The 23,954-nt window shown below is 42.2% G+C and overlaps 1 protein-coding gene across 3 annotated transcripts in view; it reads right to left on the bottom strand.

Annotated features, from left to right (window-relative positions):
- Positions 1-1,068: 1,068 nt before the first annotated feature.
- Positions 1,069-23,954, bottom strand: part of GTF2E1 (general transcription factor IIE subunit 1) — an 89,003-nt gene continuing 66,117 nt past the window's right edge. For 2 of the 3 annotated variants that reach the window (XM_074974720.1, XM_074974710.1), the window contains exons 3-5: positions 13,569-13,770; positions 7,971-8,209; positions 1,069-3,295 (exon numbers count right to left, since the gene is read on the bottom strand). In XM_074974720.1, coding sequence (XP_074830821.1) covers positions 2,865-3,295; positions 7,971-8,209; positions 13,569-13,770 — 872 coding nt within the window. In that variant the 3' untranslated portion in view covers positions 1,069-2,864. The remainder of the gene's footprint in view (positions 3,296-7,970; positions 8,210-13,568; positions 13,771-23,954) is intronic. The other variant, XM_074974699.1, reaches the window with a different exon arrangement.

Below are 23,954 nucleotides of genomic sequence, written 5' to 3'. Positions count from 1 at the left end.
AACTGTGCATCGCTGTCCTTTCACAAGAGTCCTGAACTGGCTGGGATAAACTGGCCAGCAGATCTTCAGATTCAGCAGCTGTTAGGGGACAGTACACCTGCTCACATATCTACCTCCAGTCTCCCAGCAGAGTGGCATCTCAGTAAATTGCCACTGATGGACCAGAAATGTCAGGAGTGCCCAATCAACATTTGGATGGATTCCTGATTAAGTTTGGGAATCTTGTTGAATGACATTATATAAAGATCATACATGGATAAAGCCCACTGTTTTCCTACCATAACTATAAACCACAGTAAAATGTGTTACACACAGCCTATTCTTTATAATCTCTCATATGCCAGTTGCTCGTTGTAACCGTGGGTAACACTGTTCCTTTGCAAAAGGTTTAACAAACCTAAGATCTGATCCTGCAAATACTAAAGCACAGTAGAAACGACTCATGGAAGTTATGAGCCTGAGTTAACTATAGTGTTTGCTAGATTGGTTCCACAGTTTCTAGCCAGTGGTCCCTTGTATCTACTCCCTTATAATTGGTCACCTTGTATTCATCTTCCTGAAATCTGTAAAGCTCCTTTCCCTCAGCTGACCACTATTTGGCATGATTTAGCGTCTCTGTGGTTTGGTAGCCATACGTATCATGTCTCATACACATTTCCATGCCATATTAGCCATTTTAAATTGGCAGCAAGACAACTTTAAGACAGCCAGCATTTCAGCAATATTCACTTCCTCAGCGAAGAAGGAAAAAGAATGGGAGTGCTAACCATAAAATCGCTCTGACACAGGAACCAACCATGGCTCCCAACTACAATAAACACCACAGAAAATGGTGCAAAGGATTCTGAGATGTACCCAAGGAAGAACCAGTGATGACACTGCAGGTGGGGTTATGGTTTGAAAGAAGCTGGAAGCCTTTCAAATAGCATCTTAAACATATCAGAAGTCCTGGAACAAGCAAACAATCCCAGCTGAGCAAGTAATAGATTGAAAAGACAACCTAGGACAGAAGCATCATTTTATTAATTTATTTTAAAAATGGCAAATTTAACATGCTATTTTTAAAAAAGGGTAAAATATCAAGATGTTGAAAATAAAATCACAAAGGAGGCATCACAGGGCTAGTCAATATAAAATAGCTTTAAGTTTAAATGCTCGGCAAATCTGTACCATTCGTGTAAATCAAACAGCGCTTGATACAGTCTCTAAACACAAAATCCTTTTATCGCTTTGTTTTACCATAGCACTGGATAAGAAAACACAACAATTAAAAAAAAGTAACACTTTTAAATCGAAAGGTAACATTACAAACACGATATTGCTATAGGCACTGGTAAAAATGTTTTTATTTGAACAGACAGTGCCATGCTAAATATCAGTATTCAGAACTCTGCATAATTCCTTTGCAAATTATACAAACCTTTTGGTGTTAGTGAAATTAAAACTAGCTATGCTGGTTCCCTGGTACTGCCTGGCTGACAGCCCAATCTATTGTGAACTCAGGCTTTAACATCGGGGCTTAGACAGAGTAAGGTGAGGGGACAGGCAGTAACAGTGTACTGAAAGTATTCTCTTGGTAGGTCAGAGTACTCTATCAATTCAGTTCCTTCAGTGAGTTTCATTACACTGACAAGGAGCCAAGACTCAAATTTGGGTGCTTCAAGTTACATCTGTCCTTGAGGTGCTGAGCACCCACAGCTTCCATTGAAAACAACAGGCACTATAAGCACACTCAGCACCTTTGAGAATCAAGTTGTTTGTTAGATGCTTATCCTTAAATCTCATATTTGAAAATTCTGACAGATGGGTGTGGAGGGTGGGGCATGTGGAAGGGGGGAACAGGCAAGGACAGGCTTGTCTTTTCACAGAGGACTGAAGTCCCTGATCGCTAAAAACAGGAGATTAAAAACCAGACAGTCTTTCAAATGAGCATCACCCAGAGATCTGTACTCTCCTTTCCAAAGCTCATCTCCCATTTTGCTCCCCATCAGAAAGCAGTCTCCCATTTACATCTGCAGTTACAACTATCATCATCAGCTGTCCACTCCAGGGATCCTAACCATGCTGGAAAATAATCTCAAACACAACTTGGTCAAAATATATGGCTGAATCTAAGCAACATAGTTGAGTCTGAGCAAGCTTGGGCTACAAACCCTGTTGAGAGGTTTAGCTAGAGACCTGTAAGAAGACTGAGAAGGGGAAGGGAGAAGTATGGTTTCTGCTCACATGGTTGTTTAGAAATAAAAATCCCTGTGCACAGCAGTCACCTGCAATGGGTTAGCGACAACCTCACTGGGCCCGGTACTACAGCTCAATCCTGCTCAGCCACCATGTCCACATGCAACGACATCTACAGCCTGTCTCAGCATCCAGTGCACAGACCCTCAGTGTCACTTGCACTCTCCTGTTCTGTAATGCGGAGAAGCAAGGCCTGATCAGACCACAGAGCGCCCAAGTCCTCCGCGAGGAGGGAGCTGGACTTCGTCAGAATCTGGTCCCTGGCCGCCTATAAAAAGAATAAACCCCAGGCGAAAGGAGGCTGTTGGGCGAAAGCAGCAGCGAGTGAGGGCCACCCTGAAGTGGAGCTTCACCTTGCCAGCTCTCTCACCTGATTAAAAAAAATCCACATGCTCCACCACCCACCTCTGCTCCCTCCCTTTTTGGCACACCCCGTTAGTTTTAGCTCCCCCCCCTGTTGTGTGGGACACCCATGATCAGCAGTTCCTTTGGTCAGGGAGCAGTTCTAAGCCCCACGCTCCTGTATGACAGACTATAGGGAAGGGAGAGATGCAGTGCAGTCTTTTGTTTCACTAGGGAGTCTCCTGTTAAAATTCACCTTTAAAAGCCGTCGTGGCGGGAAAGGGTTAATCAAACATATCCTCAAACATACGCTGCCCCATGGCTATATAAAGCTCCTTTTCCTCTGGGGTCATTTGGGCCACCAGCTCAGGCCGCTGGCTCACTTGACTGTAAGAGAATGGACGTCCGGCCACCATGACAGTTGGGTCCTCTGCCACCACTTCAAACTCCTCCTCATCCTCTTCATCCTCGAGCCCATAGAGTGTAGCTGTGGCAACAGGCAGGCGGGGTGGGGATTCCTCCTCTGATTCACTGGTATCGCTCTCAGAGTCACTGGCATTGGTGCTAGCTAAGGGAGCAGCCCCCCCCACACCAGCTGCAGAGACAGAGGGGGTTTTCTTCTCATGGATAAGCAGAGCACGCATCACCTCCTCGTTATCGTCCAGAGCCGCGCGGCCCTCCCCACGTTCCTGAAATGCATCCATATCTTGACCACCTGCAAGAAAGCATAAAGGAATGGTAGGCAAGTCATCATACCGGTATGTCATGCTGGCCATTAAGGAGGGAGCACTATGTACTGGTTAGGGCAGCCTGCTACTGGGGGTCAGAACTCCTTAGTTCTAGTCCCAGCTCTGTCACTGACTCTATAGCCTGGAACAAGCTATTTCCCTTCTCCACTTCTTCCTCCCTGCCCATCTTAAAGTCGAGATAGTTATACTCGCCCAGCATACCTCAGAGCAGGGCAAGGCTTAACGTGTGCTAATTGCTGACAGACTACGTGACAGGTCTATAGCCATAGTGGTTCCCAACCCATGGGGGACACCCCACTTGCAAGAGAACGGCAAGTTGTTCTGTATCAGAGAATGCAGCAAGAACAGGTCAATTCCAACCCTACCTATCACCTTTTGCTGACCTCTGATCGACCCAAATGCTGTGTGGCTAACGATGCCATTGTTTAGAAAGCCAGCTGCCCCAGAAAAGATTGAGAAAGAACGGCAATTACAAGAAGTCTCGGTGCAGAGAAGGTGGCTATTGCAGGGCTGACACCTAGGCCCAGAGATATTTGGCAAGCCACTTCCCCAATCACATCTTTCCACAGAGAGTAGTAGTGTGTCAAAGGAGGTGACATGGCAGGTAGTGCAAAGGATCCTGGAATGTATCTGAGTGCCAAAGGCATAGTTACAAACCAATGAGCAAGAAGAGGGGTCCCATTAGGGGAATGCGGAACGGGTGGGCAGAAACTTCATTTTTGGAGAACAGTATCTCAGGACTGGTCTGTTTGCAAGGGAGCACTGTGGCCCCAGTACTATGCTGGCAGTACTTCTTTTAACATAGTACCCCCTACGGGGCCATAAACTATGCCCATCTTGGCTCTACGGAAACTTTTTGATCACTGTGTAAAGAAAAGCAGGAGCAGTTTTTTTAGGTTAATAAATATAAACGTTTAGCTTCTGGCCTTTAATTTAAATAAAATATGAACATATAAACAAGGAGGAGTGTCTTGCAACCTTAAAATTGCACCAGTCATGCAGGAAGAGAAAGTTTATTACAGGAACTTGGTATTATCAATAAAATTAATCCTGCATGGGAGGTAGACTCTTAAAGCCCCTTGACCGCATATGCAACACAACATGCAAAGGGTGTATAAAAGGGCTGCTATTTTTCAAGCCAATTTCCTCTTTGTAGCCTGGGCTCTCTTTTAACCTGGGACTTGTTCCCTAGCTTTACTTCACTTGTAAGGGATTATAATGCCCCAAGTAAAAGATGGACAAGACAGACAGACACACACATGCACGCATCGCAGTAGCGTCTTCTGTACTGGGAAAGGGCTGCATTTTTGTTAAGTAATATTTGCTGTACAGTAACTGGAAAAGCACAACAGTGTTTGGGTACGCAGGGTGTCTACAGTTCAAGGATTCAAAAACACATTAAAAAGAAGGCTTTCTGAGCTTTTCTGCGTAAAGCTCTTATCAGACTCCTATATTTGGTGAGAGCATTGTGAGTCCACCCAACACTAATAAACCTGCAGGCAGACTGAAAAAATATAGAAGAATGGATTTTAAGAGCCTTATGTAAAAATAAGGGATAAAAACTAAGACAGATTCCCCATGGCAAACTTTTTCTACTGCACCGAAAGACTCTGCATGTGAATGATCACTTGAGTTGAGTTGACTGGATTCCACCCTCACACATTAATGCCACTTGCTCTCCTTTTCCTGAAGAGATGGAGCCTTGACCTTTAGTCCAGTATCATCTATCCAGGTTCCAATACCATGCCCAGCACCATAACTCCCAATTGTCCCATAAATTGCCTTAAAAATGAAACAGAAGGAGATGTTTCATCTTTCCCCTAGGGAGGAGCAAACTGATGAAGTTTTTGGTCATTCCCAGGAGCTGACACTAGGTTGCAACTCAGTCCCATAAGAAAGGAAAGTCCTATCTTCTCCACAGATGCACCCTTCAATTGTTTGATTGTTTCCTGGTTTTATGGAATGCTGCTGTCAAAAGGTGGTTCATTATCATGATGAGAGAGGGGGTGGGTCTCAGGAACTTAAAGCCAGCCCCACGGTGGGCTTTGAGTATCAAGACAATCTTGAACTAGACGAGTGGTTCTCAAACTGTGGGTAGTGACCGTGTTTTAATGGGGTCATCAGGGCTGGCTTAGACTTGCTGGGGCCCAGGTCCAAAGCCCAAGCCTCACCACCTGGGACCGAAGCCCAAGTCCAAGCCCCATCGCCCAGGGTTGAAGCCAAAGCCTAAGGGCTTTGGATTTGGCCCCCACCAGGGAAGATGAGATTGGGTGGACTCAGGCTTCAGTGCCCTCCTTCTGGGGTCATGTAGTAATTTTTGTTGTCAGAAGGGGGATGCGGTGCAATGAAGCTTGAGAACCCCTGAACTAGACTATTAAGTGTGGAGCTAGGGCAAAGATCAGAACACTAGAGAAATGTGTTCAAGGTGAGCTGCTGCATCCTGTACCAGAGGAAGCTTTTCTGGGATGTGTGGTTTCATTCCAATGTATAATGACTTACAATAATGAAGCCACAAGGTTACAAACGTATGACTCAACGTGGTAAAGTCTGATGGGGGAGACGGGGGTGGGGTGGGGGAACAGATGGACGACAATCTTCTAGGCAGCTGAAAATGGATGAAGGTTTGTTTTTTTTTTTTTTTTTTGCAACACACACCACTGAGGAGTGCAGGTAGAACACATACATTCTTCAGAGTTGGTGTTGACAGGCTTTGTTAGTAGGAGTCCCAGATGTTCCTGGCACATTTTTGCCTGGTATGAAAGACAGAAGTCAGATTCACAGGTGGTGGCCCTGATTGCTGTTTGTGTTTCCACGACTTGGCAAACAGGCCAAATTCTTGGAAAGAGGGGATTGTGTGTGCAGTTTCGTGCTCAGCTTAAGGTTTCTAGCATACCAAGAAGTCATTCTAGAGACAAGAGAACTTCTTTGTGAAAAAACAGGATAGTCCCTCTCAGTGAGAAGTGGTATACTCTAGGAGGTTAACCAGCAGTAGCCCAAGTTTATTGAATGATTTACAGTCCAGAAGGGTTCTATGAATCATGACCCTGTGAAAATTCTTTGTGCTGGACTTTAGCATCTAATGTTTTCTGCCAATACCCAAGTTTTCTTCCTTCCTTCTTTTTCTGTCACACATCATCCAAGAGTCATGGAAATCTGTGTGGGTGGTGTGGTTGTAGAAGGCACTCTGGTGCCAGACTGTGGATAGCAACATTCAGGGTGTGGTTTTAGTTAGTATGCTTTGTATAGGGTAAACAAAGTAACGTACCAGAGAATAAAAGGAAGTGCACCCTAAAAGCCGTAAGTTAAATAAGGCAGAAACACACTGCCTGACCATAATCACCTCAAGCTCTGGTTTGTCAGATATCTGCCCGAACAGGGTTAGCCCACCATTCGCACCTCCATTCCCCTAAAAAAATCTCCTGCTGTTCTGTTCCCCTCCTGGGGGTTACTTTGCAGGAAAAAGGAAGATTTTAGTGTTCTGGATTTAATTAAAACAGAAGCATCAGAAAGATTCAATACTTCACTTTTTACCATGTCCTATATGTCAGAAACTAGCACATTGCAGTAAGATTTCAGTAGCTCTACAGAGGGAGAACTAGAATGAGATCCTCTTCAGAATTTTTTTTTTTTTTTTTTTTTAATAAAGTCTCTGCTGGTAGCCACTCTCATTGCATTTTGTCCTTCTTTGTGCTGTTTTTTTTGTTTCTGAAAATAAACACTTTGCTTTTTGGATCTTGGTTACATTTCGCCATCTTCTGAGACACTGCCTGTTTCATTTGGTGTTGCTCAGATGGTTGTATATTTCAGTTGAATCACCCAGTTAATCTAAAATGGTCTCCATTTATTACTTTTTTGTTTTGGGCTTTGAATAAGCTTTTCAACACAGGGACTGTCTGCTACTCTGTTTGCACAATGCCCAGCACAATGGGCCCACAATCTTGACTGGTCTTTTGCGGATATGACATTAATACAAACAATAATAAAAGCAAAAACTAACGAAAAAAAGACTGTTGATGACTGATAGTCATAGGAGGAAGCAATAATGAGCAATCCACTATGGTGACGGATTCTCACTCCTCCTCATCCCCAGACTCTCAAGCTGCAGTTCTGATACATTGTTCTATGCATACAGTAGTCGTCTTGAAAATCAGCAGATAACCAGTTACAGAAGGGGAGAATGGATACGTGAACATGGCATATCCACTAGAAGCCGATTTGATGAGCCTTGTGCTCAGCACACATACAATTTGAGTTTCATTTTCCATCCATGCCCAGTTGGTAACAAGCTTTCCAGGAGAAGCTGAAAAATCTTTCATCCAAAACCAAACAAGTCATAATGAGCCAGAACACCTGTCTTTGAAGCTCCCAGAAAAGCTAACAAACAATTAACATTTTAGTAACACAATCACAGCACTGTGGGCAACTCAGCTTTCCTGACATGAGTTTCAATGCTGTGCCTAGTAAATCTTGTTCTCTTACACCTGCTTGGCTTCCAAAGGCTTTACATGGCAGATGAAAGATATAACAGCATGGCAGGTTAGTGCTACGATACCAGGAGTGGCAGCTGTACACAGAAAGGGGCAAAAATATTCTTCCCATTCTAAGAATTATGCAGCACTTCTCCCCTTTTAGCTTCCTTACCATCTTTGATCTCGTCCGGGTCATAAGCTCCCTGCACTGTGCTTTCCCGCAGCCAAATTGGCCTCTCTCTGGCTGGCTTCCCTTCATTTGTTGACCGATTAAGATCCTCCTGGTCTTCCATGCTGATGACGACATTCTGGGTGTACAGGTCCTCGTATGAAGGCCCTTTTGTAGTCCATGCTTCCCGATGGTATCCACCTGCTAGGGCAGCTGCCCCTGCAGCAGCGGCACGTTCTTTGCTATGTAGAAGCCAAAGGGATTAAAAAGAAAAAGAAAAAGATACCATTCAGAATTAGTCCTTTCCTGTATAACAGAGGTTTCCTGTCGTGATTTTCAAAAAAGCCCAGGGGATTTAGCCACATACCCCCTCTTAAAATTAATCATCTCCCATGATATGCTTGGAGAATCTCAACCCCCATTTCTTAACCACGTTGCCAAGAATTTCTAGACCAACTCTTTGATTGAGGAATGTAGGGTTCAAAATACTAGACAATCTAAACTACTGTGATATGCAGGAGAGATACTAGAAGGCAAGGAGGTTGTTAAGCTCTGTGAATATGATTACATAGGAATAACAGCCAACCTGGTTATATACCTGAATACTCTGAAATGAAATTCACATCGATACACAACATGGTCCTTCCCAGTAGCTAGCTGGAAAAGTCATTATTTGCTGTTACACCATAGTCTTGTATTAAATAAATTAAAACACCAAGGTTTAACCAAGTGGGTTGACCGGACTGGAGTCTCACAATGCTCAGATGTGGGAATTCTTATTCATAGTAATTACGAGCAATTAGACAAATTCACCTCGGAAAACTAAGTTGAAATCCCAGCTCTGATCACAAGTGATAATGAACTTGCAAGAACTACTTGGTGAAGTTCTGAGGCCTATGTTATACAGGAGGTCAGACTAGATTATTTTAGTCAGGGGCTTGGAGGAAGGGAGAGGGGGTTTACAGGTCAGCAATACAGTGGGGCAATGACTGAGGTTTGGTGGAGGCTGTTGTCCTAACCCTGAGTAATGGGGGTGGGGGGTGGTTTGAAGGTCAGTATTGATGGTTACTGGGCAGAACTGGGTGAGTGCCCAAGCCTGGAACAACAAGAAGCCACTCATCAGAATTTAGCACCAGCTTATTTTCTCAGTTGATCCATAGCCAAATCATTGTCATCCAGGTTCCTATCTGGGCCAGGAAAATGCACTACTTGGATCTGAATAAAAAGAACACAAATCTGAATGCCCTCTGCCCCTGATGGCAACGAGCCCAAATTACTTTCGCTATCTGGTCTTGTGCTCTTACATGCATAGTGAGCAGGAAAGGCCACAGAAAGAATCTTGACAGGTTTCAGAGTAACAGCCATGTTAGTCTGTATTCGCAAAAAGAAAAGGAGTACTTGTGGCACCTTAGAGACTAAGCAATTTATTTGAGCATAAGCTTTCGTGAGCTACAGCTCACTTCATCGGATGCATCCGATGAAGTGAGCTGTAGCTCACGAAAGCTTATGCTCAAATAAATTGCTTAGTCTCTAAGGTGCCACAAGTACTCCTTTTCTTTTTTAGAAAGAATCTTGCCATTTTCCACTTGAGGGAAACCCAGGGTGAATGAACTGCTAGGCTAACGTCACTCAAAAGAATCAACAGATTCAATGGAGAATGCACCCATCCACCCTTAGTAGATCTTGCAAGCATTTTGAACACTTTATATAGTAAATGGTATCAAAGGCTGCTGACAGATCGTAAATATGCATGGGCACCACCCTCCCTTTGTACAGAACATGATGCTAATGCTGTCTCTGTATCATCCCCGGGGTTGAATCTATACTGATAGAAGATCCAGGTGAACCTAGAGGTGTTCTGCCATGATCTTCTCAATAAGATTCCCCAAAGAGGGAAAGTTTGAGAGAGGGTGGTAATTGGAGAGGTCATGAATATCAAATGTTTGTTTATTAAGCAAGTGTTTACCCACTGCTTGTTATCGTAATTCTATTTTATTCTATTTTGATGTTTAAAGGTTGGTCCTGGGAAACTGCATACACATGCCATCATTTTATTTGCTCTGGTAGAAAATAATTATGCACTCAAATCTCTGCCAGGAGCAAGAAATATTTAACCTTTCAACAGCCAGGTAGGTGTTCCAGGAACTAACGAACCATATACACACAATATTTTTGTATGTTTACATTTTATACAACATACACACATTCACAGAATCAATGACTTGTGTTTCTTTCCTACAGTCAGCCCGATCAGGAAAAAACGACTTGAATTTCTGAGCAAGTGGGAGAGACTATTTTATGCATGCAGATCAAGTATGCAACTTAAGAAACCACACAGAGATCTTCTCTCAATTTGTATTACTTCAAATACTGGTACTTTTCAGTTTTCAAAGAAAGGCATGTGTTCTGTGAAAAACAATATTCTCCTTCCCCCACAATAAAAATCAGCAAACATCGAGCTTCCCTGACAATTTTATGTAATCCACTTTCCTACAATATACAATGCAAAAAAGCCTTCCTCACCAGGACTGCAGCAGTGACATTTAAGTGTTGGGCAGGGTCAGGGATTGCCTTGTCAATTCAAAGCCTCCTTTTCCCTATGAAGTTCCATTTAGTTGTGATATACTTATCCAATGATGTCAAGGACAATTTTTTAAAATAACAATTCTTAAATAAAAGATACCTATCCCTGTAAACTAGATTAAACCATCTCCTGCAATGTGATTAATTTACAGGGAGTAATGAGTGATTTTAGCTCCTTGGTATGCCCCAGGATAACCAAAGCCAAGAGGGCTTATGTCTACCATTTTACCCCTGTTAAGGTCAATGACTAAGTAAATGGCTCCATTTTCTTCCTTGTTTGTACAACAGTATCATCAATTATACTGTTAGAAGCAACATGCAGCCCCTTGAGACCATGGGACTGGGGATTTACCTGCCGCTATAAAGAAGCGGTGTCTTTTTGTTCTGTGTCCCTGCTATGGAGAAGTGAATTAAACACCACTGAACAGAGACAGAGGACCAGATGCTCAGCTGCACCAGGGCAGCGCTTGGAACAGAGCTGAAGAAAGGGAGCAACACCTATAACAAACTTTCTATCTCCCTTGATTCTAGGGCTGTTTTGTCTCCTGGCTCACGCTAGGGATGCCCTGAATTTGCCTGGCTGCAACAGCTCCCGGGAGCTATTGTGAAGCTGGGGATCAGGGATTAGGCAGTACTGTGGCTGGCTACACGGGCTCTATGACGTCTGTGGGTCACCTTACATGGAAAGTCCCCCAGCATAACTGATCAAACTGGCTTTAAGGTGGCAAAAAGCATCTTTAGCAGGGCTAGGATATGGCTAAAAGAAACCAATGAGCAGACCTCAGATTATGTGTATTTAAATCAAACACAAGTTTTGCATCTCAACTGACAAGCATAGGAAAAACTGAGGCTCTAGAGTTCAACAGATGTGTATGGTAATTTAAGTACATATCTGCGATTTGCATTAATGAAAATTAGGTAAATCTCTCATGCTATTGTTTTTAACAGCCTCCACTAAAAGGTATATGGACTCACGGTCTTCGGTAGTGTAATTGCAAAAAGTAGTTCATTCAGGAAATCTAGGATGTTACATTACATAAGGTGCTGGTATTTTAAACAAGAAAAAGTGGAGGGAAGATTAAATTCAACCCATCTGGAAAGCCACTGGGGCTGGTTTATGAAAAACAGGCTCTTATTATGATACTTGCATGGGACAAAATTCCTGCTTAGTAGAGGATTTACAAAATATCACTTAAGACGGTCTAGAAAAATCCAAGTAAATGATTTGACCAGTCTCGCGATGGAGATGCATGATTGTTAGACAATTTCCAGCGTAGACAGTAAGTGCTAAAGCTCTCTAGAAGACACACAGAGCTATTTGCTCCTCTGTGAACAGGAAAGGCAAGAAATTCAGAGGATTTTTTTCTTCAGTAGCATCAAATGTCAGTTTTACCTATGATTCCAGTATCTCAAGACTCTGTAAAATGGAGTAAATAAATAACCCAGAGGTGGGGGGGAGGGAGGGAAAGAGGATATTCTTTTTTTAAATTTCACTGCAGCACTTTTATGCAATTAGTTGCTTTGAATTAATAAGGGTTAATAAATAATTGACTCTCTATGTGCTGAAGCTAGTTGTGTTCAAGTAACCATTTAAGAAGCTGCCTATTTATTTTGTAAGTCTGTGCACAGAGCAATTAATCATTTACAGTGGCGTTTTTTAAAGTATTTAAGAGGCATGTAAGTGGGTGCTGCTGTTATTTAACCATTATTCATGGGACTGCACCAGGCATTTGCTGTGTGAATTTTCTGGCCACAGAGATGAAGTAGCCATGCGGCGGCTTGAAAAAGCCCCTTTTCTCTCATTTGAGGTAGTTAGCCCAAATGTGTCAGACAATCTACAGAAACTGGTTTTAAAGCAAAGTCTAATGATTAAGCCATAGGATTAGGAATAGAGGCGCGAAAATTCTACTCCTGTATCTGACAGTTTGGTCTTGGACAAGTCAGTTCCCCTCTCTATATACCTTAGTTTCTTCATCTGTAAGATGGAGAACATTAGTTAGTTCATATCTGGGATCCCTGGCTAGAAGGGACTAGACAGGTAAAGCATTTTGCTATTAAGTTAATTAGAAACTATCTAGCATCACGTATGAAAAATTCTCTCTCAAGGTTAGTCTGCATGTGATGAAAGAGAGGAACCTGAAAAATCAGCAGCATTCTATTTGGTGCAGGCGGTTGCTCTAGTGGTGTAATTTTTTTTTCCTGGGTGTGCGTAAGTTTTTTGGTTTTTTTTAAATGAAAACAGGCAGAACACACTAGATTTCACCGCAGCTGACAAAACTGACAGCTCACTGCATCTTTCTGTGTTATTTAAACATCATCTCTTTTTGCATAGTTAGAAATCTTCCGAAGGATGCACTTTGGTTTCCTAAGGCTAGGAAAATACTATCTTTAGAGTTCTTGATTAAACAGGTCTTTCCCTATAAAGGAGTGTATCAAATGGGGGAAAAGAAGAATAAAAAAGATACTCAAATAATTTCTTTGAATAAGGGTTTTGTTATAAGTGGGTTTGAAAATACAAAGTGTGGAAGACAGCTAGTTTAGAGTTTCAAAACCTTCATAGAAGCAAAAGAAAAAGAAGGTGAAAGAAAAGATGTTTGCAATGGAAAGAAGACAGTAAAACAGCATGGGGTGGCCAAAGTGTGTCCTGGAGTCCAGAGGCTGCCTACAGAGCTCTGTAAAGTGGCCACAGCTCTTCTCTAAAATTAAAGATGGTCTTGGAAAACTATGTGGTCTCAGCTTCTTACGCAGCGGCTATGTATAGCCTCCTGTGGGACAAATATTCTTATTAAACGGCAAGGGCAGCTTCAGTCTGCTTTGTTTTATGAAAAATGGTTGCAGCCCTGGTCTCCTGGCAATTGTAGACTGTAAATCTCTTGAGGCAAAGATTATTTATCAGTGTCCTGCATTGCTGAATCTGAACAAACAAGTTATCAAGATTTGGGCAACGATATGGTTAAGGCAGACAAACATGTAGTATGAAAGCAGCGTGGCTGAAGAGGACTTTGTGCCCATTCCCACCTCTGTTTCAGTGCAGGAATCTCTGTGGGTTCTGGCTCAAGGATTTCATAGGCCAAGTTAACGTCCTCTGTCTCTCGTAGCAGTGCATAGATGGGCTCAATCTGCTCGTTAAACCTTGCCACAAGAGTCCGTGCATCCTTTTTGGGCATCGCCGACTCATCCTCTTCCACTTCATTCTGACAGAACGTACAGCGGAAGGTTCCTAAACAGAAAAGAAGTTGCTAAGCACTGGGAGAAAGTCAAAAGGCCCACATTTTTATGCAGCATTTAAAGAGAAGTATTTTGCTATTCTCTTAGATTGAAACTAAATAGCTTTTCTCCTTGGGACAACTTTCTTCCCACATATAATGTACCTGATTATTATTTTAACCACATAAAGTGAGACTTTAGATGCCATCCAGTGATGCAGAAAACTGGTTAGGGTTTCTATCTCTGCAAAGCCCTAAAGGATGGCAAGTTGCACCATTCAGACATATCCTAGCATTACACATTCCTTTCCTTACCACACATTTTTAATGGCACTGCAATATCAGTTTCAAGATACATTTTAGGATGGTCAAATTTTAGGGGTTGCAGTGTCTGAAGAACTTGCCTTCATCCCTCTCTAAAATAATCGTGGGGGGAGGGGCGACCACTCAGTTTCATTCCAAACTGCTATTGCTACTAAAGGAATAACCCACTCCCTCTCCTTTTCAGTTGGTAGTAATTTTCTCCAAAAATTTCCTTGAGTCAGACATTTTCCATGCTTGGTCTCCAAACAAGGACAATTTTTCTTTTTTAAAATCTATTCTGTTAGTTTAGAGCTGCTTGACGATAAAGAAAGAAGGGGAAAAAATGGTCTCTTACATTCCAATTAGAAATTCTGCGTATGCGTAACTCAAAGAATGATCAGAGTTTACTCTAATTTAGATTGTTTTGTAGATCATCACGATCTAAGAAACAAGCCAAGGGAAAAGGAAATTGGTTCAGTAGCACTGAAGTAAAAATTTTTTTTGAAGAACTTCTGCAGTGGAGGATTTTCTGTTCCATTTCACTTGTCAATCTGTGGCTAACGATTTTAGGGAAGCACATTTACAGTAGGACTTTATCATCCAGCTCAATATTGGAGTTGCTGCAAAACGCGTTCTCACGCTACACTTGAAGCAATGGGTAGGAAATTCAGGTCATTCCAAATCCTAGATGGAGAAAGGGGTGCTACTTACCTAGAAGAATAAATTGAGGGCTGAGAGCAGAGGCTTTTGGATTTATCTTCTCACCTCTACCACTAACTGGTTGCATTATTTTGCCTTTATATGGCAAACATTTAGTGTAGCCTCACAATGTCCTATAAGAAGGTAAATATTATTCCTTTTTACAAACAGGGAACCTGAGGCGCTGAGAAGGGAAGTGACTTGCTCAGCGTCATGTGCAAAGTCAGTGTCAGAATCCAGATTTGAAGCCACACCTTCTCACTCCTAGTCCCTTGCCAATCAACTAGATTAAAACATCTTGTAGGCAAGTAATTTCCCCTTGTTCTGTTTCCCAATCTGTGAACTGGAAATAATATTTACCTGCTATCTCACTGCATTACTGTCCCCAGAGCCCTCTTGCTTCATGAAAAGCTTGCACTCTACTTAATAGCAGTCTCATTTGTTGACTTGGCAAGGTGTGTAGGGCAGTCAACTCATCTGACAATGAACATGCGTACCAATGGCTAGATCACAGACATCATGTGCAAACCCAGCCTATGGGTCAACTTTGAAGAGGTAAACTTGGGCGGGGGGGGGGGGGGGGTCAAAATATCTGCCACACTACATTGGAAGTTTCCTAAAGTCACAACTGTGTAAATTGTTGTACATTAACCATTGGGTTATAGTTTCAGATGATGGGCACGTCGTTTCCTGGGGTCTCATGTTGCTTCCAAATTAGATTTACCTCATGAACTTGGAGCTAGTCACTTTATCTCTGCTTCCTCAAATGCAAAATGGGGATAATATGTACCTAGCTGTTTCACAAGTGGTTGCAAGAATTAGTTAGTACTCTGAAAGTAAGACACTACAATAAGTGCTGTTTATTACAGTAGGTACAACCTGCAGCACCTCACAGGGATTTCTAAATTTTTAAGTTCATTTATATTTGTGCACTTTTTCTCTTTGTATTGTGAATCAGGGATGGCAGATCTCTGTCTCTCCCCCCACTGCAACCTAAGCAGACACAAATTAGTGTCTTATGTATAGCCTACACAAAGTTTTCACTTTTTTGCATTAAAATCTTTCCTCTACCCCCAGAGTTCTTCCTAGACAGAAAACAAAACGAATAGCGTTTACATTAAAGCCAACTTTTTGAACTCATGAAGTGAAAGTCATTTTGAAAAATTTGACAAAACAAGCACCTCAGCCCTTACTTTAGAAAATTAACATTATCTGCATGGGAAAGCAAGAGCACTGACAGTGGTGGCAAAAGACGCCGAGTGAGAATGGGAAAATGGTGGCTTTCTCCAGCCCTTTCTTAATCCAAGCATAAAGCACTATGCTTATTTTGTCATGCTATAAAAAACACCACCACTCATGCATAAACTGCACATTAGATAAATTTGTCAGTCCAGTTAAGTTTTAAGTCACAGTTTGATTTCATTCACATTCCACATCTGAGGCCATCAGCACCCCTGAGTTCACAGAACCACCTGAATAAGTCTAGAATAATTAGTAAGATTCAGCTCATATTATGAGTTTATTGACTGGACAGTGGTTGACTGCAAACCCTACAGAAAAAGCCAGGTTAAACATTTCTTAGGTGGCTCAGGCTTTCACACTTCCACTCACGAACCCCTGGTGTCTTAACTAAAGATTAAAAACAGTCAGGACAGCTCCAATTCAAAGCATCTTTAAAAAAAAAAAAGAAATAAAAAATCAGAGTTAATGCAGCTCTAATTTAATAAAATTCTTAAAACTAAGGCTGATTTACTGCAACTTCTCCAGGGCTCTTAAGGAACAAAAAATAAATGCCAATATAATGAGTTATGTAAAAAATCTGGATAATGATTGGAGTGACTAGTTTCCTGCAATCGTGCTCAAGTTTTTTGTGGTGAGGCAGCACTTTACAAGAAATACCCACATTTAGGAGCAGAACTGAGCAGCTAGTCTCAAGTGCCGCCCATCAGGACAATGCTGAAAACCTCACTTGTGGCATGTTAAGAGGTCACAAAATCACTCTCTCACTACTATACATCACTGCCTTGAGTCATTGCATCGCAACAACTGTGATACAACTTTCTGACAAACACGCATTACAATGTTGTCACATAGGAATTTGTCCCATTAGACAAACTTGAAATAGTGGTCACTCTAAGGTCAGAGATTGTCAGACTTGCACCATTCACCATTCCTTCTGTCATCCCGACAAAGGCACAGTTTTGCTTTTCTAATCAGATGCTGTCATGCAAACAAAAGTGGTCAGATATCCTGGCTGGCAAGGGTGATCCTAGCTTTAAAAAAAGAAAAAGAAAGTGGTTAAGAGGCTCTGAAATGGGAAACCAGAAATAGATGTCGTCCTCCTTCCCCAAGCCACTGTGCACACACTCATTGCATTTCTCCTGGTACTCTATGGAAATCTACAGAGTGTAAAAAGATATCTATTTGAAAGAGATCAGAATCGTACATTCCTAGACTTGCAAGGGTGAACAAAGTGTGAGTGGGTTCCCCAAGGCATACTACAATTAAGCAGCACATCAGGTTCTGAAGTGTGCAGGCCAGAATATTCGGTCAAATGAAATCTAGCCAGCAGGGACTGAGTAAAGGGAAAAGTCAACAGCTAAGTATAAACATTATACTAAGCACATAATACATGAACATACGCATTGTATTAATTATACTTTTGTTACATAAAAACCTATATTAAAAGAGCATTACGGTTGCAAAGTCAAGTACCCTGAAGTTAGGAGATGCCAGAATTAAAGTTGCTTGTGCAACCTTAATTCAGCCCCCTTTTGCATATACCTTAATGATACAATCTGATTACATGATCACACACTATTTTTCCAACAGGACCCCGGCTCATTCAATACACAGGATGGACAGTGTTCACTTAATGAGCAATTATTCAATATTTTGTTTTATTCTCATTATTCAGTGAATGGCCCCAGGCCTTATTTACTGCACATGCTTCAAACCCCGCTCTAAAGACACAATTATTAATTTCCTCATGAGCTTTTCTGTGGTGCTCATCACCATAGTATCTGAGTGCTTAAATATTAATGAATATATTTTTACAATCCCCCTGTGAGATAAGCGGATATTATCATCTCAGTTTTACAGATGGGGAACTGAGGCACAGAGATTAAAGTCAAAAGTATCCACTAATTTTAGGTTCCCAATTTGAGGTTCCTAGGACCTGATTTTTCAGAGTATTTAGAATTATATAGCACTTTGTACGTTCAAAGCACAGCTCCCATTGACTTGAGTTGCAGCTCTGAGGACTTAGCTCTTCTCCAAATCAGACTTGAGGATCTCAAGTCAGGCAATGAGAACATGAGGAACACACAATGAGTGAACACTTGTGAAAAGTTCAGTTTAGGTGACTTGCCCAGGATCATGTAGGAGCTGTGGCAGCAGCAGGGTTAGAACCCATATCTCCAAGGCAGTGTTCAACTGCCTTAACTCTGAGACTGCCCTTTCCCTTCTTGGAGTCCCCTTCCCCCTTCACTACACACCTTCCAACTTTTGCAACAAATGAAACAGGGGTATAACAGACAACAGCTTTCTTCACTACGCAACCCTGATTCATCCCCAGAGCAGGTGATCCTGGGAACTAAATGAGGCAGAGGTTCTGTGGAAAAAATAATATATAATCATTAATTAAAGACTGTATCTTAATGCGTACACCCAAACAAGGGGTTGAATTAAGGATGCACAGACAACTTTAATACTGGTATTTCCTAACTTCTGAGTGTTTGACTTTGTAATTTTAATATTTTTAATGTAATTTTTTGTATGTAACTTCTATGGTTTTTAAAAAAAGCAAACTGAAAAAATCAGAAATTCCATGATGGGCTCTCATAATGACACCCACCCACATGGTTCATCAGAAGGTTGGAACCTAGAGCTCCACCGCAGCAGTTTATTGCTTGAGTTAATGGAGTAATTGATAGGATGAAAACCTACTACTATATGTGGACCAGCATTAGAGGGGGATGACACACTTTGCGGTCAGCAAACATCTGTGAAACCCATGGACAGGGGAATGGTGGGTCTAAGGAATCTTGGGTACTAAGCTCTGAAAGGGAGTGTTATCTAGGGCATACACTCTTCTGCCAGTCATCCCAGTTTGACCCCTTCTGCTCCATTCACTCCAATTTCTCCCTGTTGTAGTCTCGTCTCTTCCCCACTCCTGGCTCCTCACATCAGTGCCACCCTCCTCATGCAACCAGGCCCAGTCTCCACTCCTCAGGCTTCTTTTCACAATCTCCTTGCCCAGCCACTCCCAGTAAGCTAACTCATCCCCCAGCACTTTGTCCAGTCAATCCCAGTTTCCCTGCTCCCAGCTTCTCACTGGGTTGGTCTCTCTCCTCCCCGGGCTCCCAGGGGCCCCCACACCCCTGCACATGTTCCCCATTCCCAATAACTCCCAGTCCCAATCTCAGTCTCTTTCCCCTCTTCAGCTCCCTGGCCAACTCTTTTTGCTGAGCCAGTCACAGTTCTCCCCATCTCCTCATCAGATCAGTCTCTTCTCTCCCCTCACCCCTGGTTCTCAGCCCCATTCTCTTTTCCCAGTCAGTCACACACTGCCACCTGAGCTCCTCGTCCTTACTGACTGCCAGTCCCCATGTCCCATTTTTCTCCCTGCCTCCCAATCTCAGACTCTCCCCAACCATTCCAGGTCCTCTCCCGCCCCCCTCACCAAAGACTCTTGTTTCAATGAACTCTGCCCACACACATCAAAAGGTCTAGTTCTTACTCCTCTGCATTCAAATCAGACTGTTTCCTCCTCTCTGCTGAGGCCCAGCATGGAATCACTGAGAGCACAGCAGTGACTGGCCCTCTGCGTTCCATTCAGGAGCCAGGATAGACCGACAGCAGCCCCAGTTGAAATTGCAGGCGAAAGTCCTGCTCAGCCCAGGAAGGTGCATGAATGGAATCTTCAGCGAATTTAGCTGCTCCATATCTGATAAGTCTCTATTGAGCATGTGCAAACCTGCATTTTTTCAAAGGCTTATCACCTGGCCAAATTTGGGTGGATTGTCACAGGAACAGCAAAAAGGTACATCTGAAATAAAGGCCACCTCCTGCCAGATTTCAAGTCCCTGCTCCAAAGCATGGGGACCCTACCATGGATTTTTTTTTTAATACAGGCAAAACAACTATTTTCCCTTAACCCTGTTCTTGGACATAGGTGAACTGTTTCGGCTGTCATTTTCCAAAACAATTCAGCCTGAGGAAGACACCCAATATGGAAAATCTTAAGCCAAACAGTTACAGTTTGACTAAGTTATAAGCAACTGAAAACAGGCTCTTATAATGGGAAATGTCGGTCACCCTTAATTACAGGCAATGCTACCAGCACTGCCTATAATTAAGTTCCCTTCATTTCTCATTGATTTCCAGGGTCTAGAGGACCATTTACCACAGCACTGAAGGCATCACCCTCCTGACTCATTAAGGAGGGGAGATGCAGCTCAGTCACAATAGCTTCTGAATCATTATTTACGCACCACATATTGTAATTAGAGGGAGTGGAGGGCTGGACCAGTGGTCTGAAGTCAGGACTCTAGTTCCATCTCTAAAACGGACTTCCTTTGTGACCTTGAACAAGTTTAGTTAACGTGCCTCAGCACTGGCCTGAGGGACCATCTGTAGGGGTTAAAGTATTCAGTCTCTGTCAATCATTTAATCCTTGGCCTCCTGCTAAGACTTCTGACAGAGGGACCAATTAGTGCCTGCTGTGTGTTAGGATAATGACACCTGCCTATTAGAAACTGGAGTGAGAGGGAAAACTGAGGCACAGGGAGATTATGTGATTTGCTCATAAAATATCAGTGGCACAGTTTGAATTAGAACTCAGGAGCTCCTGATTCAAGGTGTTTCATATACACAATGCATTTTACAAATCCCTCTGGACCACCCACACTCCCAGCCCTCTATAAACAACCCCTCATGATTGTGAGGAGAAAGCATCACAATCGGTCAGGATGTGGAGCATTTTAGGCTCTAGTCCTGAGGATATATGGTCTCTATTCCCTTATATGGTAGTTGCAGCCTGCATGCCCCTTTTGGTATCCCATGACCCTAGTAGACACATTTGCATTCATGGTTCACTTCCAAAAAAAGCAAGCCCCTTTTGGCAATAATGTGCAAGGTGCTTTTTTTGTTTTTTTTTTAAATAAGCAAGTTTATCAGAATCTCATCATTATAAATACTCCAGTTTATTCCAAAAGGCAGTTACAGAGAACACTATTTAGCATAAACCACACTAATGCCACATTTAATCTTTCTGAAATGGATTTCATGTTCCACTGGATCTCAAATTCTTGAGGACATTCCACTGCCCAAAGCTGATTGCAGCATTAGCTCTTGAAATGTGACATGAGAAGAGCATGTATATTTTTATATTAGTCTTGTCTGGGGCTCTAGATATTCCAATGCACATGTTACTGCAAGAAGCTCTAACTGTTATAAACACCAGGGTGTGCACAATGAAGGTTGGCATCTAGAGACTATTTGTAATCCAAAATCCTGGATAAAAATGACCTTGCCAATCTCACCTAAAATGCATAAGCTTTCATCATGACACTTAAAAATACTTGCTTTAAATTTCTCTCACCTTCAAATTGAATGAATTTCATTGTGACCAAGACACACTACAGAGGTGAGACACAGTGACAGCGCAAGGCCAGAAGAGCCTGGAGACATCTGAAAATGGGGAGGTGAAAGTGACACATAAAAAGGCGCTGCTCAGAAGAGCATTTGAAAAGCATTATGGATTTAGTTCAAAACCAGGTAGGCAGGTCCACAGTGCCTGCCATGAGGAACTGCCACTAGAGCAAACAGGGGCAGTGTGTGAATTTCCTCAATGCACATTGGTTCAGACCTGCAAAGGGGTGGGTGAGTGCAGTGAAGCCACCATGCTGCTTTTCCTGTCCCCCACCTCCACAGCGTTGCCAATACAAATAAACCTGACCTGCAGCACCCTCGGCTTATTCCTTGGGCTTCTCCTCAACAGGTGCTACCCAATTATGTGACAGATTTAGAATACGGATTTGACCTCTAAGTAGTAAACTGAGACCAAACATTTCATTTGGGACTTAAGCCAAGGCTGCACCCATCTAGTGAAGGGCTGGTGCATTAAGCCACTGCATTACCAAGCCCCTATTATTTTGAAATATATGTCACAGATATTGTATTTAAGGGCTTGCATTCACTAGAACTATTTTTTGACTAATACCCACCAGAAGTGTGTTCAGGAAACATCACCTTCTAGAGGGTACAAAACTACAATTTCCCAGCATATGAAAAGCTCTCAGAATTTCCAGTTTGTCCTTTTAAATGAATTTCATTTAAAAATAAATAAAATGGCAACTATACATCAAGAGGAGAGACAGACATGCTGCATTAGCAGAAAGATGGTGAGAAAATGGTAATTTATAATTGCTGTTAATCAGCGTCTCACCACATCCAGAGTGAAAATTTCACTTACCAATAGATATGCTTATGCATTATGTACTCTCAATTTCAGAAACGTGTACATCCATAAAGGTTAGGGACTGGCAGTGCTGGAAACAGAAGGTCTCCATTAAGCCACAGAGTGGATTTTAATGAGGCAGTTCAGTGCACGTTATCTCAAAGGATCAAACAGATGCCTCAGCAGCTCTTGTTCTTATTGTTAAAGCGTCCTTAAAACAATAAACAATGTTTAACATATTTAAAGTACTGTATCTTTTTCAGAGGATCTCCATGTGCATGATAAAGGTAGATATGTATCCCCAATTTATGCACAGGAAAACAGAGGCACAGATATGTTAAGTGGCTAGCTCAAGCACACACAGTGAGAGTTAATGGCCAAACGAAGATTAGAGTTTATGATTTCTATGCCCTATGCTCATTTGTTAGACCACACTGTTTTGTGTGTGTGTGTTGATTATTTAAAGAGATTTATTTCTCCCTGTTGCTTGATGCAGCTATTAGAATTCCCAGCTCTATGAGCTCTCATCACAAAGCCACTTGAGCCTCCAACAGAGAACCATGTAGATAAATAAAAAAATTAAAAATACAATTCCCTCCTCACTACAGTAAACTCCAGTTAAACAAAGGGTTTCAGAGGGGAAATGTTATGGATGCAGAAAGGATTTGCATGAAACACAAAGCCTCATGTACACACAAGGAATCTATTTAAGAACAAAGAGTGAAAGTGAAATACTTGTCTTAAACAGTCTCTAGACACTCATCTGAAAGGCTCACAGGCCAATGTTGAAAGCCTATGTTTCCACACCAGTGCTTCACAAAGTTGCATGCCTCAGAAGTCTGGCTTAAACTGCTGACCACAGGAGATCAAATAAGAAGTCTAGGTAGTGAACTGCAAGATAATGCTTTCTTTTTAATATTCAATTTATTAGTATTTCAAGATTGTTCTTTTCTCCTGTGCTGGCCAAACATCTTGTACTTACGCCTAACCACATTCATATTCTTGTATTTAATTTGTTATTACAAGGTAAAAAACCTCCACCCTCAGCAGGTTCTGTTGTGAAGGGAGAGCAAGAGACATGCTGCTCTTCAGCTTACTTTTTCCTCCTATTTTAAGAACGACATTCACTGGTGGGCACTTAAGGAGAACCATTCAGCTTTTTTCAGCGAGTGGTTACTTAGGAACTAAGAACTGCCATACCAGACAGACCTCATCATGGGCCATCTGGCCTGGTATCCTGTTTCTCTGCAGTACTGGAATAGACCAGTATTAATATCCTTTTCTTCCTGATGCACCAGATCAGACCGACGGACCATCCATCTCGTCCAGATGTTTCAGAAAGCAGCTTTAAAAAAACAGGTTTCAGAGTAGCAGCCGTGTTTGTCTGTATCTGCAAAAAGAAAAGGAGTACTTGTGGCACCTTAGAGACTAACCAATTTATTTGAGCATCAGCTTTCGTGAGCTACAGCTCACTTCATTGGATGCATGCAGTGGAAAATACAGTGGGGAGATTTTATATACACAGAGAACATGGAACAATGGGTGTTACCATCACTCTCATTACAGCGTGTATGGTAACACCCATTGTTCCATGTTCTCTGTGTATATAAAATCTCCCCCCTGTATTTTCCACTGCATGCATCCGATGAAGTGAGCTGTAGCTCACGAAAGCTTACGCTCAAAGAAATTTGTTAGTCTCTAAGGTGCCACAAGTATTCCTTTAAAAAACAAAAC

This window comes from Natator depressus, chromosome 1, assembly GCF_965152275.1.
Source record: "Natator depressus isolate rNatDep1 chromosome 1, rNatDep2.hap1, whole genome shotgun sequence".
Classification (NCBI taxonomy): Eukaryota; Metazoa; Chordata; order Testudines; family Cheloniidae; genus Natator; species Natator depressus.
This window is presented reverse-complemented; position numbering and strand designations above follow the sequence as displayed.